Source organism: Calonectris borealis, chromosome 1 (genome assembly GCF_964195595.1).
Source record: "Calonectris borealis chromosome 1, bCalBor7.hap1.2, whole genome shotgun sequence".
Classification (NCBI taxonomy): Eukaryota; Metazoa; Chordata; class Aves; order Procellariiformes; family Procellariidae; genus Calonectris; species Calonectris borealis.
This window is the reverse complement of record NC_134312.1, coordinates 45,873,517-45,890,657: the sequence shown is the minus strand read 5'-3', so window position 1 is coordinate 45,890,657 and position 17,141 is coordinate 45,873,517. Positions and strand designations below refer to the sequence as shown.

The 17,141-nt window shown below is 36.3% G+C and overlaps 1 protein-coding gene across 5 annotated transcripts in view; it reads right to left on the bottom strand.

Moving 5' to 3' along the window:
* Positions 1–900: 900 nt before the first annotated feature.
* METTL25 (methyltransferase like 25) overlaps positions 901–17,141 on the bottom strand; it is a 62,720-nt gene continuing 46,479 nt past the window's right edge. For 3 of the 5 annotated variants that reach the window (XM_075150546.1, XM_075150566.1, XM_075150575.1), the window contains 3 exons: positions 3,439–3,513; positions 2,748–2,819; positions 901–1,170 (listed from right to left, as the gene is read on the bottom strand). In XM_075150546.1, the coding sequence (XP_075006647.1) occupies positions 1,072–1,170; positions 2,748–2,819; positions 3,439–3,513 (246 nt within the window). In that variant the 3' untranslated portion in view covers positions 901–1,071. Of the gene's footprint in view, positions 1,171–2,747; positions 2,820–3,438; positions 3,514–15,089; positions 16,606–17,141 lie in introns of those variants that run through there. The other 2 variants (XM_075150553.1, XM_075150559.1) reach the window with 2 other exon arrangements.

Sequence of the window (17,141 nt, the reverse complement as noted above, 5' to 3'; positions counted from 1 at the left end):
CCACCAAAATTGCATTCTCCCCTTTTTTTCTTTAATGCTGTATTTTAATATTTATTTTTTTCCTTTTTTCTGTGCGCTGGTAGTTAATTAGGTTTTATATATGCTGGAAAATTCTAATAAAAGCACTAAGACTTAGAATAGAAACTTTCCTCTTTTTTAATTGATGGAAAATCTGTAAGTTTAATTAGGCAATCCATTGAGATAAATGCATCAACAAATAAATTTCCCACTCATGAATGCAGTACAGCCAACGAGAAACTGCCTAGCAAGTTTCAATTCACTTGGGTACCAAAGTATTTATACCCAACACATTTGGGCCAGATAATAGCTTTCTGATATAAACCAAGGATTACAGACTGAACTCCAGCAGGGCAGCTGATTCTTAAGCACTGGGAAATCTCCCACTGGAGAGATCTCCCACATTTTTTTCTTTCAGAGTGACAGGCGAACAAGTGCATGCCAGGAACATGCCTGAAGGAAGAAAGGGTTAATACAAAATTGCTCTTTGCAGGTAGTTACTATCTAGGCTTTTCTAGGTTGCTCTAGAAATAAGCTGGTCCTGATGACCTGGAGAACAGGAAAGTACAAAGATCCTATTTAGTTTACCTCTTGTTTACAGTGCAGGTTATTTTTCTGTTTATACTATGCACCATCTGAATCCAGGAAAGAAAAAGGCGAGCCTAGTCTGAGATTGCTAATGCCAGCCACTGGTAAAAATTAAGAAGGTATGATCTTATGATTAGAAATATCAAAAGAAAGGGTATTGATACATAGTATAATGCCTTAAAAAGAAGAAACATAAAAATGAGTTTAAAATAATAATCACATAATATGGGTCATAACTTTTATAATAAAGCCAGATGTTCAACATTGTTTAATAACTGACATAAGGAAGCAATGGTATTTATAAAGGAGATCTTTATTTCTCATGATTCAAAAAGGCATTGCACTTTTGCAGCTAAAAAGCAAACAGTCAGTGTCCTTGAGGAATCAATTAAAAATAACAGAATAAAAGTGAGGGAACAGCAGTATCAGTTCAGAGCTTCCAACCTATCTGCAATTTGCTTCCACTTAAAAACATGACTGTTTCTTCAGAGCAATAACTGCATAGCATCTGGGGGATTTCACAGGATCAAATAACTTCACAAGTCCAGACCAGGCAATGTTGTCCTGTAAAATGATATATGATTGAAGTACCTAAAAATGTGTTTGACTTAAAAGCTTAGATACGGTAAGAGGTCCACATTTTGAAATAGGAAATTGCAAAAAAAAATTAAAAATTATCCTTAACGCAAAGCAGAAAGAACATTTACCTAACAAGAAAATCACGGAAAGTTTGTTGAGAAAAAAGGATATCCCAAACAGGATGTATTTTAAAGACATTAAATTATTTCTGGCACTATCAAATGACAGCTTACCACCCACTTCGTCAATAAAGCTTTTTTTCGGTTGAACTAGAGCAAAGAAATTAAGGATCAAGTCCTACTCATTTTATGCAGCACATTCTACTACTGAAGCTAATTAACTGACTTTTCAAATGAATAAGGCCAGCTGGATCTGGTCTTCATGTTGCATATGGCTTTTATCATTTCTATTTTTTCTTTCTAAACACATTTTGTGAATCAACCAGTACACGATCAAATCAATGCATATATTACATTTAGAAAAGGTAAATTAGTGCTAAATGCAGCAAGTCTGATCTTCTGTCTTGGAAATCATACAGATCTGTATGTGATTTATAACTGGTTGGCATTTGGGAAAATACATTTTTATTTAAATATTTCAAATTGCCTCTCTATAAAAATACCAGTTAGAACAAAAGCATACATTTACTATAACTCAGTTGTTCCAAGTACACTGTGGCAGAGAATAAAGTGAATTTTTACTTATGATAAAATGGAGCTGTTAAAATGAAAGGTTTATGGTGGAAAAACAGAGCTATTCACATGAATGGGTTGAAACTTTATTTTAAAATTTTATTTTGACCATGGCCCAGAGCAGAAGCTGGAAGACGCTACCATTTCCTCCTAGCAAATTATTATTTGTCCGAAAAACATTTACTGGTGCAGAGAAAGTACGATTGCTGCTTCTGAGTTAATCAGGCCAAGCTCAAAATTAGTGTTAGAAGAAACACTGTAATATAAATCATTATGGAGTCAATGTAGGAGCATTTGCTTATTATATCCCAGGTCTATACTTGTGAAATATATCCAGGCTGTACGTTAGTCAAATGTACCTCAGTTGACCCATACAGTTGGAAAAAGTGCACCCTCTCTCATCATTGATCTTAATTAAGAAACAATAAAAGGAAATCATAAACATTTTGGACCTAATTCAAAATTTCTTGAATTATATGTTCTAAAACATATCCATTGGAAGCTCTAGCATGTACAGCACAATGTTTGTTTAGCATTTCCAATATTCTTTTTAATTATTAAATATCTCAATATGTTGTATAAAATGAGATTTGTTGCATATTTAATTAATTTATTTTTTACTACCTATTGACTAGTAATTACCATACAATTAAAAGAACATAAACTTTACTGTTGCTGCTTTGCTGAAAATAAAAACATCTGCTGGGCATATGTTTATATAAATTGAATGAATGCTTATACTTTTGCAAATATGATGAGAATAATAATTCTGCAACAGAGACTTTTGGTCTGCACAGCAATAAATTGGCTGAAATAGTCTCATTTCACCGATGTAGCCTTTAGGTATCATAAAATATAATGCAAAAATACCTGCTCCTTGAGGTAACAAAGACGATCCAGAAGTATCAAAACTTCTATGCAGGGAGCCAGAACAACCTTCAACTAAAAGAAAGGTTAGATACTATAACGATTTTGGGAAAGAGAGCTAATACACTTCCGAATGGTTACACTTCCACAGAACAATTCCAGGAAAGTCAGTCATTTTCTAGTGGTTCTGTTGTAGAAATGTCACCTTGCCAATTTTCCCTGTGGGATGGACATCTTCAAAACAGATTATATTGAAGATCAAAAATACATGGAATGCCATAAAGCCAGGAAATTATATTATTTAGTTGGTTTTGAGACATTGTCCAACAAGAAAATGATATTATATGAAGCAGAACAATTTTAAAGAGGGAAATAATGAATTTTAATAAAAAGAATTTTTATGAAATAACTGCATGGAGACCAGTCTAGGTTTAAAAGGAGAATGACATTTCATTTTCCAGGGTAATAGTCCCTCTTGAAAAAGAATCTTCCATGTGTTCGCTTTATTATTTTACTGACACCTAATATAGTTTTGGAATAGGATATGCTCCGAAGTTTGGAAGGGGGAGCTGCTTTGTTTTTGCGATTACATACCACAGCGTAAGACAGTCCACCTCGGCATAAAACTTAACAGGGCTTTGTTCTAGACTAGCACACATATAAAAGGTAATAGTATTAATCCTATAACTTTTACCATATTAAATGCTTCAAGCTCATTCATTCTGTGCTTGTATTTTTCATAGTAATCCATTATACAGCTGTCTGGGAGCTGCAAGAGATTAAAAAAAAAGATGTAAGAGTTATTCTAGTTACTTTTTCAAGAGAACTTTAAAATGAAATATTTTTTTCCTAATTGAAAGTCACACTACAAAATGAAATCTGTGTTTTGTTTTTGAAATTAGCACTTTCCTAAGGTTTATAATAATTTTCTAATAGCAGTTGCTCAGTTCTCATTTACCATAACTGTTCTTCAGAAGCATTTTGCACTGACATGAAATACTGAGATACATTCATTATTCAGAAAGCTCTAGCCATTCTTAAATGAGTATTACACAGTAAAGTGGAGATAACATTCTCATTTCCTTTCCCATATATCTTATCCCCTCCTCACCCCTATTCCCAAGAGACTTATTTAGACAGCTGAGGAGTGGATTCTGGTGTGAGAGTAACATACTTCAGTCATGGATGGTATTTCACATTACAAAACCTACTATCAGATTCTGCAAATAATACTTTGTTTCTCTGGGCCTCAAGTTACCCATCTTTAAAATAAAACTTTCTCTATTTACTTTGAACTACTGCATGTTACCCTCTTCTTTTCCCAATCATCTGATGCAACATTGCCAGCACTGCCACTATGACTGTAAATGCTGTGATTTGGGGCTGAATTTGATACAAAGGCAGCTCAAGAACTCGACTAAGCCAAATACCCCTTCCCTTTTCAGCCCTTAGCGGCCACTGCACCACCGCAGGTAGCTAGAGCTATGACCATAACTGCTCTTCACAAAGCATGTTCTCTACAGGGCAGCCAGACCATAACATTTTCGAGGTTTCAAAGGTCGTGATGTCTCTACTCTTCTGCTGTCGACAGTCCTGGATGCTAAAGACGACAGTTGAGCTGGCAACTTAAGGACCCTGTCAGAGGAGTGGGAAGTAGGTTTGCAACGTTACTGGTGATGGAGGCTGCTGGAAAGAGTAAAGCTGAAAGAGCCCGATGTAATTCTTCAGTATTGGGAGTTTGCAGTACGGCTACTCTACTGTGGCTACGGAAAGAGCTAGTCCACAACTTAGCAGAAAAGTAATGGTACTGACAAAAAACTAGGAAAGCTGAAGTGTTTAATACATTTTCGCACACTTTTATCAGAAGAGTCATCTGAGAGTATATGGCTAATCCAGTTGCAAAGAAGTAAAATCTCAGCCTAAAATAGGAAACAAACTAGAGAACATTTCCACAAATTTCAAGTTTTCAAATCAAGTATGTATTATGAACTTCATCCTAGGACAGCCAAGAAGGGAATGAAGTGACCTCAGAATTATTACTCATTGTCACTGAGAAGTTCTCAAAGTCAGACAGCTAGTAGATGTATGTCTTATTATAGAATAGTCAATTCAAATTCAATGCACTGAAAAAAATGGAACAAATGAAGAATTTAAAAACACTGAGAGATAAGCAGATGAGTAATAGTCAACAGGAATTTGTCAAGAACAAATCACAAGTCACTATACTTTGCTTGTAAGGAGGGTGAAAGGATTCATGACAGCAAAAAACAAGTGGTTGTCATATATTTTGATTTCAGCAAGATTTTTGACACCATTTCACGTAACAATTTCATAAGCAAATTTAAGAAACAAGGTTTAGATTAAAGTATTATAAAGCGAGTGAAAACTGCTTGAATGACCATAACCAGAGAGTAGTTATTAATGAGTCTTTGAACAACTGAAGAGACCTGCTGGCTGGAGGTCCATTACAAAATGCAATGTTTTCAGTAAGAACTCAGACGACAGAACAGAAACCACATTAACTAAGTCTGCAAATGTGCAACAGGAAGGCATTGCAAGAACTTAAAATAATTTTCAGAAATTGGAGCGCTGCTTAGAAAAGAAGTTTGAAATGCTGTACAGAAAAGCAGAAGGGACTACGCTCAGGCAGAAATAATCAGCTGTTCAGGATGGGGAACACCAAATGACAATCTGGGAGATATAGCAAGGCAAGCTAAGCCAGAGTCACAGTTGTGCTACTGCAAAAAAAAGCAATCGCCATTCTGCGACATGTATGGGAGAGCAGCCTGCAAGGCGCAGGAAGTAATCCTTCAACTCTGCTTGGCAGTGGCAAAGCTCTAGCTGGGACACTGCATCCATTTTTGGGCATCAGATTTCAAAGAAAGAAATGAACTGTCTGAAAAAGCCCTGAAAGAGGAAAGAGATCAGAGATCTAGAAAACATGACCTATGAAGAAAGACTGAGAGAACTGGAACTGATCAGGCTAAATTAGAGAAAATTGAGAGTGGGCATAATAACAGGTTTTACGAGGCTATCACGAAGAAGCAGGGAACAGTTCGTTCACTCTCTCTACAGTGGGTAAGATAAGAACTAGTGGGCTTGCATTGCAGCAAAAAAAATTCAGCCAAAAACTTGAAGAAACTTTCTCTCTTTGAGGTTAATTAAGGATTGGGGAGGTTGTCAGTCTCCTTCACAAGAAGCTTTAAGAAAATTAGACAAATATTTTTCAGGAATGACATAAAATTCTAACTCTGCCTTAAAACTCTGCCTAAAAAAAATCCCCTTAAAATGGGATGGGTTAGAAGAACTTTTGTAGTCTTTCAGTCTTATTTTTTTAATTTAGAAAGTACTTTTTCCCAGCTACAGAGGCAAGGTTGAGTCGCTGATCTGGCAGTACTAATGTGGACTAACAGGACTTTTTTGGTCTTGTTGCTATTTTATTTTCAGTAAAGCTGTGCAAATATCTAAGGGTTTGTTTTTCTCTTCCCCTCTAAAGAGCCAAACCAACTAAAATATATCAGTCATGAGATAAATAAAATAGTTTATTTAACCTCTGCCCTATAAGCTTTTCATTTCAACTGAGAATTAAAAGGGTTTTAGTATAATGGATTTTTGAAATTACAGGCTATTTGGAATTAAAAAACAAAGATCTGTATTTGTAAAAATGTGATCATAAAACCTTTTGGCTTTTGCTTCCTTTATGTTCTCCATTTTTCAACATGAAGCATTCAAATTAAAAGAAAACAAGCTGTGAAATGTTTGGCAAATAATAAGCTGGGTCAAAAATGTCTCTTGGATGTTGCCATACTCGAGTACTGAGCCCAAATGCTTTTCCACTCCCTCCTTGCTTACTACACATTCCGACTGAATGCATCCTGCTGTCATGGATTGATTAGGTACTATTCCAAACTGTACCTCAACTAAAAGTTTGGTGGGTGAACCAATTCAATGCAACAGTCCAGCTGGAAAAGAGAGAAAGTGTCCACCACAGAGCATTGATAGAAAAGGGCATGAAAGGGGTACCTGGTGGCGAGCTCTGTGGTCAATTTATTGGAAGACAACCAAAACCCAGACAACACTGGCTTTGCCTGAAACTGCAACAGCTTGCCAGCTGGCTTCAGTTCTCAAAAGGTACCCAATACGATCTTCACCTATCCTTCCAACGTGAAGTAGGAGTAAATTATTGTTTGCATTTTCAGGAACAGAATTGTACTTACACATGCAAAGCAAGCCCCATTTAGCCACTGGAGTTGTGCATGCAACTGTTCTCTATGCAGGCTTGCCACAGCTTTGTGTGTCCAGAAACAAATCTTTAAATCCATGCACTGAACTGTTTTCTTACATTATGATGTTGATACTGTGAATTTATGGCCTGAGTGAAAATGCACGAAAAAAACCAAATACATATATCATGCACTTGTCTTAATAATGATTCTGCTCTCAAAAATCTATGCTACTGACATTCAAGTAAGCTTCAGTACATACAGAGAGGTTTTGGCCAGTATTTCTTTGCTGATTTAGCTACAATGTCTCCTGGTCTTTATCAGGTTGTGAACAACAGCACCTCGTCTCTTTGCACTGGGATGGTGGTGCATGCTTTCTTTTTAAACTAATGTCTTTGTGGATTGGTGTGGTGGCTCAAACAGCTGAAACAGCCAAAAGGAACTAGAAGGCAGCAAGGTCTCCATTGACCTAGTTATAACTGTACCATATGCTGGAGGTGGCACAAAAACTATACCATAGGCCAGTCTCATCTGTTGTGAACACCAGGAGATTGTCAACAGAGCCCTGAGAGCACGTCAGAGCACACCCGAGTTAGGCTGCAGTCCCACAAACATGCTGATTGAGCACAGGCTGAAAAGAAAACATTCAGGCACAAGGTGGGTGACAATTAGTGATACCACACTCAAAATTTCTCCAGTTTTTCTCTTCAGAGTTGCGTCTTTCCCTAGACTAAGAGTATTTTGGCTGAATGAAAGTCTCTTTTACTGTCCAGTGCTGCACACGCCCTACAGAGGAGAGCCAGAGCCTAAGGATGCTGTTCCACCGTCTGGTTAAACAGATGTAATTCCTCTTTGCTGCCTCAGAGGGACTGCTTTCCCCTGCACTGCCTGCGCATTTCCATGTTTCCTCTCTCTTCTTGTACTAGCATTATCACGAACGCTAGCAAGAGTACAAGAAAGCAGTAAGGCAACTCTTTTAGCAGAGCAGTGTCTTAGATCAGTTCAAAACACTTGGGAGACCAAACCGTACAGCAACTTTTTACAATTTTCCCATGACTAAGGTAGTTGAAAATAATGTAATGTAATGCAATGCAATGTAATGTAATGCAATGTAATGTCATGTAGTGTAAAATAATACAAAACGGATAATGTAATTAGTGAGAAACTTAAGTGTATTTAGAACTTCGTTTAAAATGCATTTCAAACAAATGCAATCTATATTATTTAGAATTATATCTAATTGAAGTAAAAGTCACATCTCTTAAGATTCCTTGTCAGACTAAAATGTTATGCTACCATAATTGGGATAGTATTTTGTCTGTTTGAAAAACAATTATACTTGAAAACAGCATTATGCACATATACTTTATAGGCTGTAATACAAGTGTTACCTGAGCCTTTGTCCAGTATTTCCCTAACTGACAACTGAACTGGGAAATCTGTGAGCTGAAATTCCTTCTGTCCAAGAAAAAAGTTGAGAAAGTCAACTCTTCAACAATTGTATTAAATGTTGTATTAATGCATTTAGTGTGTAAATTCATTTTTTGTGCCTTCATTTTTTGACTGTTTAGACTCAGTTAATTGCCATGTTAGAATTCATGGGAAAACAGAGATTATTGTTTTGGTTTTGGCTCCATGTTTGCCCAATGTCTGTACGCAATAAAACGCATCAATATTAGAAATAATCCTAGCAAAGACCGGACCAGTATGAGGTATTCACTGTCATTTAAAGATATCAACACTGAATTTGGTGCGGGGTAGATCAGAAATCTCGGGTTAGAAGTCCCTCTCTTTCCCAATTTCCGCAAAAATTCTCCTTTTTAGTTCCCAGTATAGTTGTATATACTCAGGTTAGTTCATGTCTTAACACAGTTCCACTGCTGACAATTCCCCAGTCTTAAGTATGCGGTTTTTCAACAGTTTTTTAAAACAACAGTAAAATTAAGCCACACAATGATATCCTTCCTCTTACTTCCCTTCATTTGCCAACTGCATTTTATGATATTCCCCTAGTCATTGCTGAGGAGATATTATAAGTCAAGGGACACTCTATGGTAAGCTAAGAGAAGCACATTCTCTCCATCTACCCAATGTCCTCTTCTCTGTCTTATTGAAATAAGTCGTTGTAAATAATTGTCCTGTATGAAACACTGACCAAAATGATGGCTGCATTTTTTCTCATTCAGCACATTGATCATTGGTTCACATTCTATCAATATCCAAGTTTTCAGGCAAGCATGGAAACAGGATGCATTACGTGATCTCCAGAAGCTCAGAAAGATCCAGTGCAGATCCCACAGGATAGGTGGCACAATCTTATTGCATCACTGGTCACAAGATGCATTTTTATCTCTTTCAGTATCGCCCCTGGCTGACTTACTATAAGCACTGTACTTTGGGAGGATTAAAGCGGTGAGGGTTGTAACATATTAAGTCAAGGTGGGCATTTTATTAACTTCATAAGGGAACACAGTGCAATGATGTTTTTAAAAGACACTGACAAATGCCAAAAAAGGGGGGAAGGAACTCTTAAATGTTTTGTCACAGCAAAAGAGCCAGTCACACTCTTTTCACAGGAGCAACAGTGTCGTCTATCTTAATAATATTTCACTTTCAAGAAAGTAGCTTCTTTCAATGCAATTTAGCTGACAGAAATGAAAAAAAAAAAAAAAAAGAGACCGTCACAAAATCCACCAAGTTCTCAGAAAACATTTTGGTGGCATTTAGCGTTCTTCCAAGAAATCTATTTGAAAACAAAATTGGTTTAGCCCATTGATATCTCAAATAGCACACCACACTAAAACTTAAATTATGAATTTGCCACCAGTAATTCTGTAGTTAAGACTCAATTTTCAGAAACTGAGAAACATTATAGATGAGAAATGAATAACATATTCAGCCATTTGAATTTAGGAAGTGTAAGAAATCTACTTGATTAAAGAGTTCATATTGGTGCTGAATTTAAACTCAGAAATTCTTCACTCAACTAGTCCTTTGGGATAGGTTTAGAGAATGCCATGCTCCTTTGGTCAAAATCTTGTAAAGACAGTAAATCAGAAATTCATAAGAAAAACTATTTTTGCCTGCAAAAAATTGAATATATCATTTATATTAAAGGTGGAAGAAGTAAAGATCACTCTATTACTTTAGAATGTTCTCACATGGCCGTGGAAACCTTATTAAGCATTTTCTAGGAAGGATGGAACTGCCCAAACACATAGTTTTAAAAAAGTGCAGTTTTCTAAATACTGTAATGCAACTTATTCTGACAAGCACCATAAGGACAGAGGTTTTTTATCTTGTCCCAGGCTCACCTGTTCATTTAATTACAACGCTGCTTGTCAGTGATGTGTACAGAGCACAGTGTCTCTTAATTATACGGTTTAAAATTATGAAAAAACATGCAGAACATTCTGTTCAACATATTTTGACACAGTTGTGTTCAAGTTCAATGGATCAGAAGATCATTAGAACATCTGAAGCACAGCTGGTGTAGGACCAAACTAGGAAATATATGTGATAAATTGCAAATGGTGTTGTACGAGAAGCACAGATGTGGAAATGGGAAGGAATATCCTCAAAGCCTACTCCCATTACATGAGTAGAACATGATTAGGGACCGAAACCAGGACAGCTCATGACACAGGTCAGACTGAGAGCCAACACGGGGGGACAGGGCTTTCACCTGCATGTTTCTCAGAGGGACTACAAAGTTTGTAAAGGCTTGTCAGATGGCTCCTGGTTTAGCCTGGAAAGGAGGAATAGATGACCCTAGGGATGAATCCCAGGAAACTCAAGAAGTGTTTCCAAACATTTTCCTAGCCACTCACTGTGAAGCTATCTGCAAGGTGCATTTACCACCACTTTTTCACAAAGCATTTATGTGATCAGGACACCTAATTCTCTTAGCAGGAGTCTTTAAAAGTCCCATCTTCAAGTTCTTGGCTTTGCAGTGCTTTAACTAAAGTGTTTCCATCTAATACTATAGGAATCTGAACACAGCAAATTGGAACTATTTTTGTATTAATTTTAAAAAGAGCACTATTATCATATAAATAAATGCAAGCAAGCACAGCATAATTTATGTCTGCTAAAAATTTATTCAGGACTGAGCCCAATATATTAAATATAGATTTAGCTAACATGAATAATTGCCTCATCTTAAAATAAGAGAAGACATCTCCTTAATCCATGCTTACTCTGCCATCTAAGCAATTATAAAAAGGAAACATATATTAAAACTGCAGTTCTAAACCAGTGGTAAATCACTGAAACCTTTAATACAACCATATTTATGCTCCAAGAGTAACCCGTTATTTTTAAAATTAACATATCCTTATTTTATTTTTTAAAAAATCAACAGAATCAGTTTTTTTATTACTGTCTTAAAAATCTCAGACCTTTGACTTTATTTTTTACTTGATAGTTATAGACTAAGAGATCACTCAGCTCAGCTACTTAGTTTTCAGGCTTTACATGTATGCTAATGTTATTGTTAGGTGTTTGCTTCATCAAAATGAAAGCAAAAAGTCACATATGCATGCTTTTGTGTTTTCTTAAAAAGTATCACTGTTTTAAAAAAATCATTACTGCTACATGAAACATTTATCAACTGTTTACACTAACTATATAAAAAGTGTCCAAAGTCATAAGAAAAAGAAATTTGTTTGACAAAAAATGACCAATTAGTGAAAAAACCCAATATTTTCACATAAATTCTGATTTCAGTATTATCTACCAGTTTTACCACTCAAAATTAAAAACTCTTGAGTTCGCAAAAACATGAAGTCAATGTAACAAAGGGAAGTCATTTAGGAATTCTAGTAAAACTGAACTAGCAAGCCCAATGTATTTCAGATATATTTGGACTTATTTAATTACATGAAAAATGCAAACATAATTACTATAGGAAAAAGATTACTGTATAAATGAATGATATGTAATAATTTCAGAGATTCTCATAAAAATAAGACAAAATTATATAAAATCAATTCTTAATTAATTATTAATCATAAATAAACCTAAAAGTCTTGGTTATTGTAGAGAAAGCAAGCACATGTTACATGTTTATTTAATTAAATCTACTTCTAAATACATAACCTTTGCAGAATATACAGGACAATATGTCTTGTATGTAAATTTAGCTACATAGCTACATCAAGGCTTTGAAATATTTTGAGTCTAACATTGCTAGACATAATATATCCAATATCAAAGTTGTTTAGATTACTTAAGACGATAAAGGAGCTTTTTACAGGACATGAGTTTCTCTTACTGTGTTATTAATGTAAATGCTACTGTGATGGGTACAACGCCTCACAGAAGGGTCTAGTGCCCTTTGCTGAGCCGCCGGTTGAGACCTGACAGCTGAAAATCTTTTTGGGATGCTCTACCTGAAGCACAGGATCAGAAAAAGACAAATGGGCAGCAGCTGTTTTTAAGAAGTCTGGTCAGGGTTAAAGCAAACGGGGATGGTGGAAATTGAGCATTAACCACCTGTTTATTGTCGCAGATCTCATCTCAGGTTGTTAGATGGGGCACCCGCCAAATAAATGACTTTTTCCGGGGGAAGAGACCAGCAACTTCAGGTTATGTGCAGACACTATAGACTGTTTGAAACTGAAAAACACCACTCACAGGAGACTTGGAAGCTCAGTTAAACAAAACCGAGTAAATCTGCAACGACGCATTCACTGACAGGCCCATAAACTTCTTTGTGTGTGAAAGCTTAAGGTGACCCTACCTCTAAAATTGCTATTGTATCTCCCCAGCACATGTCTACATCTGAAAGGGTTAAGTGATTTGTGAAGTATTTTGACTAAGACAAAGTAACTACCTTATATGCTATTAGCCCACAGCAGTAACTATAGTGTGAATATGGCAGGAGATGAAATCAATGTGACTAATAGCTTTTCTTTGTGGATATGTCAGGAGTGTTTCCAGCCCTGTATATCTTCCTGCAGTCGGACGTGGCATTAAATAGCATTCTCTCCTTATTCCCAGACTGCACTTCACGTGAATCCTGGCCAGCTTTTCTTTGTTAAACAGCTCCACCCGCTGAGGCTCTCACTTGCTAGCAGAAATGGATCCTAGCTGGGGCATAGATCACAAAGTCTGCCAGACACACATCCAGGCCTTAGCCCTGTAAGCACTTTCTCTCTTTAATCACCTTGAAGCCAGGCCCTATGAAAGACCTTTTGCTAATCTACCCCACTAAGTACAGGACACCAGGCAATTTAAGAAAGTTTGGGTTTTTTTCTTCGAAGACTCTAGAAATACATAAATACTTATACAAGGACTTTTTCCTGTGGCAATGCCATTTGTAGCACTTATTGTCTTAAGCAGCAACCAAATGTATTAATAAAGAGGCTTTGTTTTAAATCCATCTGCAAGGTGGCTACAAACAGAGCTGAAACATGTTCTGCTGAAGAGGACGGAGCGATTGCTCTTGCTGTTTGAAAGAAGAAAGGCTAACAAGCGAAGAGTGGCCAGCTCCTCTAGGAGCAAGAACAGGGATGAATGCTTCATTCTCTCAAGTGAGAGTCCCACATTCATGCTTAATTAGGTAAAACAGTGAATAAAAAGGAAAAGAAATCTTCTGATAGAAAGAATTTCTCCCATACCTATGCCACACTGAACACACTGCCCATACAACATGGAGTGTATAGGAACAGAGTGAGCTATGACAAAGAAAACAACCAGGAGTAAAATATTGCCTTGGTGTGTATCCAGACCAATTACTAAAGCCCTGTGCAGGTATCCATGGCCCACAAAGCAATTCCATTAGTCCTGAAGCTAAAAGCAATATAACCATACCTGCGAAGCATCAAGTTCACGCTAAAAGACCTCTCTCTGCCCTCACAAAATGAGAATATTTTGTCAGACATTCAGTAGTCATGGTGCGTGTCTCAGTTTTACTACTGAGGTGGAGAGATGTGTGAAAGGAATGATCCTGTACCAAAAGGCAGAAAAAAATAGTTCATTTGCATCTCAGTGTTTAATCTGGACTCGATAGGCTCTTCCGCATTGAAAAGAAACACAATGGAGGAAATTATTTTCCCTAAGGTGATAGGAAACTTCAGTCCCTGAACAGTAACCTGTAACAATGAATGGTCCTAGGTGATTGATAAATGCTATTTTTTTGGTAGAAAAACTATTTTACTATTTTGTCTCACTCTAACTCACTTCTGATTGACAATCTTTTCATATGGGGTCTGGTTCTTATTTCAAATAAGCAAAGATCTTCACATCTATTTCACAAATGAAAGAGGCAGAGGGGCTCGTTCACATGAAGAACTGGCAGGATTAAAGAACTTATCTTTACTGAAAAACAATAGCAAAAATTATCCTACTGTTTGGATATTCATACCTGATAAGAGTCTTCATCAGTTCTATATTTAGCAAAAGGCATACAAGTACATAAATGAGTATCAAGGCAGGTTAGGTGTCTTATGCACTTGCTCTCTTTATCCTGCCTCCACGTTTGTCCAGACTGGAAAATGACTGGATTGCACCAGGGCTACTCCTTGATCAGGAACAGAGGCATTGGTGTCTATAGAGGAAGCAACTGTGGTGCTCCTCATGAACCACGAGTTTGGAAAGATGGTTATGTCCCACAGTCCAGATTCAGCCACAGTGGTCAAAAACATCCATGACTTTACCAGACATGCCAAGCCACCAAACCCTGGCAGTGACTCCTAAAAACTTAGTGCCGCTCCCCTCTACTTCCCAGTACATTTATTACCATGCAGAGATTAAACTCTCTTCAATTTTCTGATAAGCATAGTAAAAAACCTGAAACTTGCAGTTTTCTGACTTATGTTTTTTAAAAAATATTTTTGCACTTGTAAAACAGACACTTGTATGCAATTTTTTCTCACAGTTCTCTGTACTACACAGCGTTACTAAGTTTTAGCTCTTTTTTAAACACCACCTAAATAAATTTATGCATGAAGACAACGATTGCCTCCTTTTTTGTGAGTGACAGGCACATTTTGGATTATTCTGGAAGTATCCTTCATATATGCTTACTCTCGCCTTTTATTCTTCCCAAGGCATCAGTTTTTGGCCACTGCCGGAGACAGAGTAGACATTTGGTCTACACAGTACAGCTGCTCTTTTGTTCATTTTTAAAAACAGAGCTAGAAAACAAATTCTGCATAAATTTCTCTTTGATTTTTGTTGTCTTTGAGAGCAAATGTTTAGGCTTCATCACATTTTTAGCTATGTAAGTATTTTTTTTCTGAAGAGAGGAATTTAACACATTCTCCAATATTGTGTAGATATAGTGCTGACTCCACCATGAAAAGTGCAGTGTCAGAACCACTGCTGAGGGAGCAGTAACAACTTTCCTCTCAGTAGTATCAAAATAGCACCGTTTTGTGCTGCTGCAAATTTCAACATAGCTGGGAAATAAAAAATAATATTGTTTAGATCAGCATAAAATTCAGTCTTCAGCATGCAGCCAGCTGTACACAAAAATGAGGCGAAATATAAGCAAAAACGAGCATTTACTTGAATCAGGTCTTTAGCAACCACACAAACACGTGCAGCCTGAAGTAGTGTTGACAGACATCTTTCTCTCAGGGCAACTTGCATTTGTCCAGACCCTTTCTGGCAAAGGCAGCGTGTCTAAAATCAGACACACTGACACAAAGTTTCTGTGCTTACTGGTTTTAAAGGAAAGAATGTATAACTCTCTACCAGCAGGGTTTAACCAACGATTTAGTAAACCGACTATTGCACAAACAATCCACTATTGCTTTTGGGTGATTGCACGCATCCTGAGGACGACACCATTTGAAGTAGTTACTTTCAGCTGGGGCAAATGCATGATGCTAGTGCCTATTTATCCAGAAAAGCAAACAGGTAACTCAATTTGCAAACAGAATTAAATATAATCCTTCTAAAACACAGTGAACTTCTGGCATAAGTCTTTTTCTTAAACTGCCATTTGCATTTACTTCTTTATTTGGTTTTGTATTTTCCTCCTAGCTCATGGTTTGATGAGCCTGGCAAATTTTAAGTGATTTGACATTTTGACTACAGATTTTAAGCATTGCTTTACCAAAGACTACAATATTTACCTTAAATATTTTACGTACTTGCCACTCCTACTTTTTTCTTTAATTTGTACTGATTTTTTTAATAATCAGTCTAATACTCTCTCGTGTCTCCACTGCACAACTTGTTCTCACAGAGTGGTTGTGATCTTCACACAGTCATATTCCATGCCTAATGCTATGTTGCCATCTGTTGACCAATTTAGCAGTTGTAGTACTAAGACAAGACACTCAAGAACGTAAAAAAAATCTCCAAAAGATTTTATCAGTTTAAATCTCAATTTTGTATTTACTTCTTTTTCTCTATCTAGGCAAGTTATTTAAAAATCTTAATATTTGCCCTTAACATTTGTTAATTTAAAGAAAAAAGTATTAGGCCCTTCCATACACAGAAGCTGCAGCAGAGATGATCTCCAAAGGCTACTTAAGGAGGCTGTCTAAAGGCTAAAATAAATTGGAAATACTTTGGGAAGTAAATTGTGAGAGAAACAAACTGCATGGATGGAATTGCCTATCTTGCTATAATGTTACATTTTTCAGTTTCAAAAGGTGTCCAAAGGGATCAAGATAACATTGCTGCAGAAAAAATGAAAATAAAAAGGGTCAAAGAGTTTACTATGTGATTCATTATTCATGTTTTTTTGGATCACTTTCAGTTTAAACTTAAGTACAGATGAAAAAGCAACATGTTTGCATAGGATAGTATTTCAGCTGGGTTTAAAAGGGTGCAAGAGTTACTTTATCAGGATGTATAGAATCAGCACAGGCAAGAAGTTCTTCATGCCTGCTTCACTTGGCACCTGAAAAGTATACTTAACACTAAATGACAACACGTATAAAATAGAGTACGTATTACATTTTTTTGCCTCAAAGGAGATTTGTAGGATTAACTTCATAAATACCGGAAAGGCTTTAAAAAATTCTGATCATAAGCACCATGTATAAAATAGGATTCATTTTATATAAAGTCATTACAATAAAGTAATTTTTAAACAAAATCTTTTCAAGAATTTATACATGGAAGCCTATTCCCAAAAAACATTAAAAACCCCAACTTTGATATGTGTTTTTTTAATACAGAAAAATAAGTATGGATTGGCTCTATTAATATT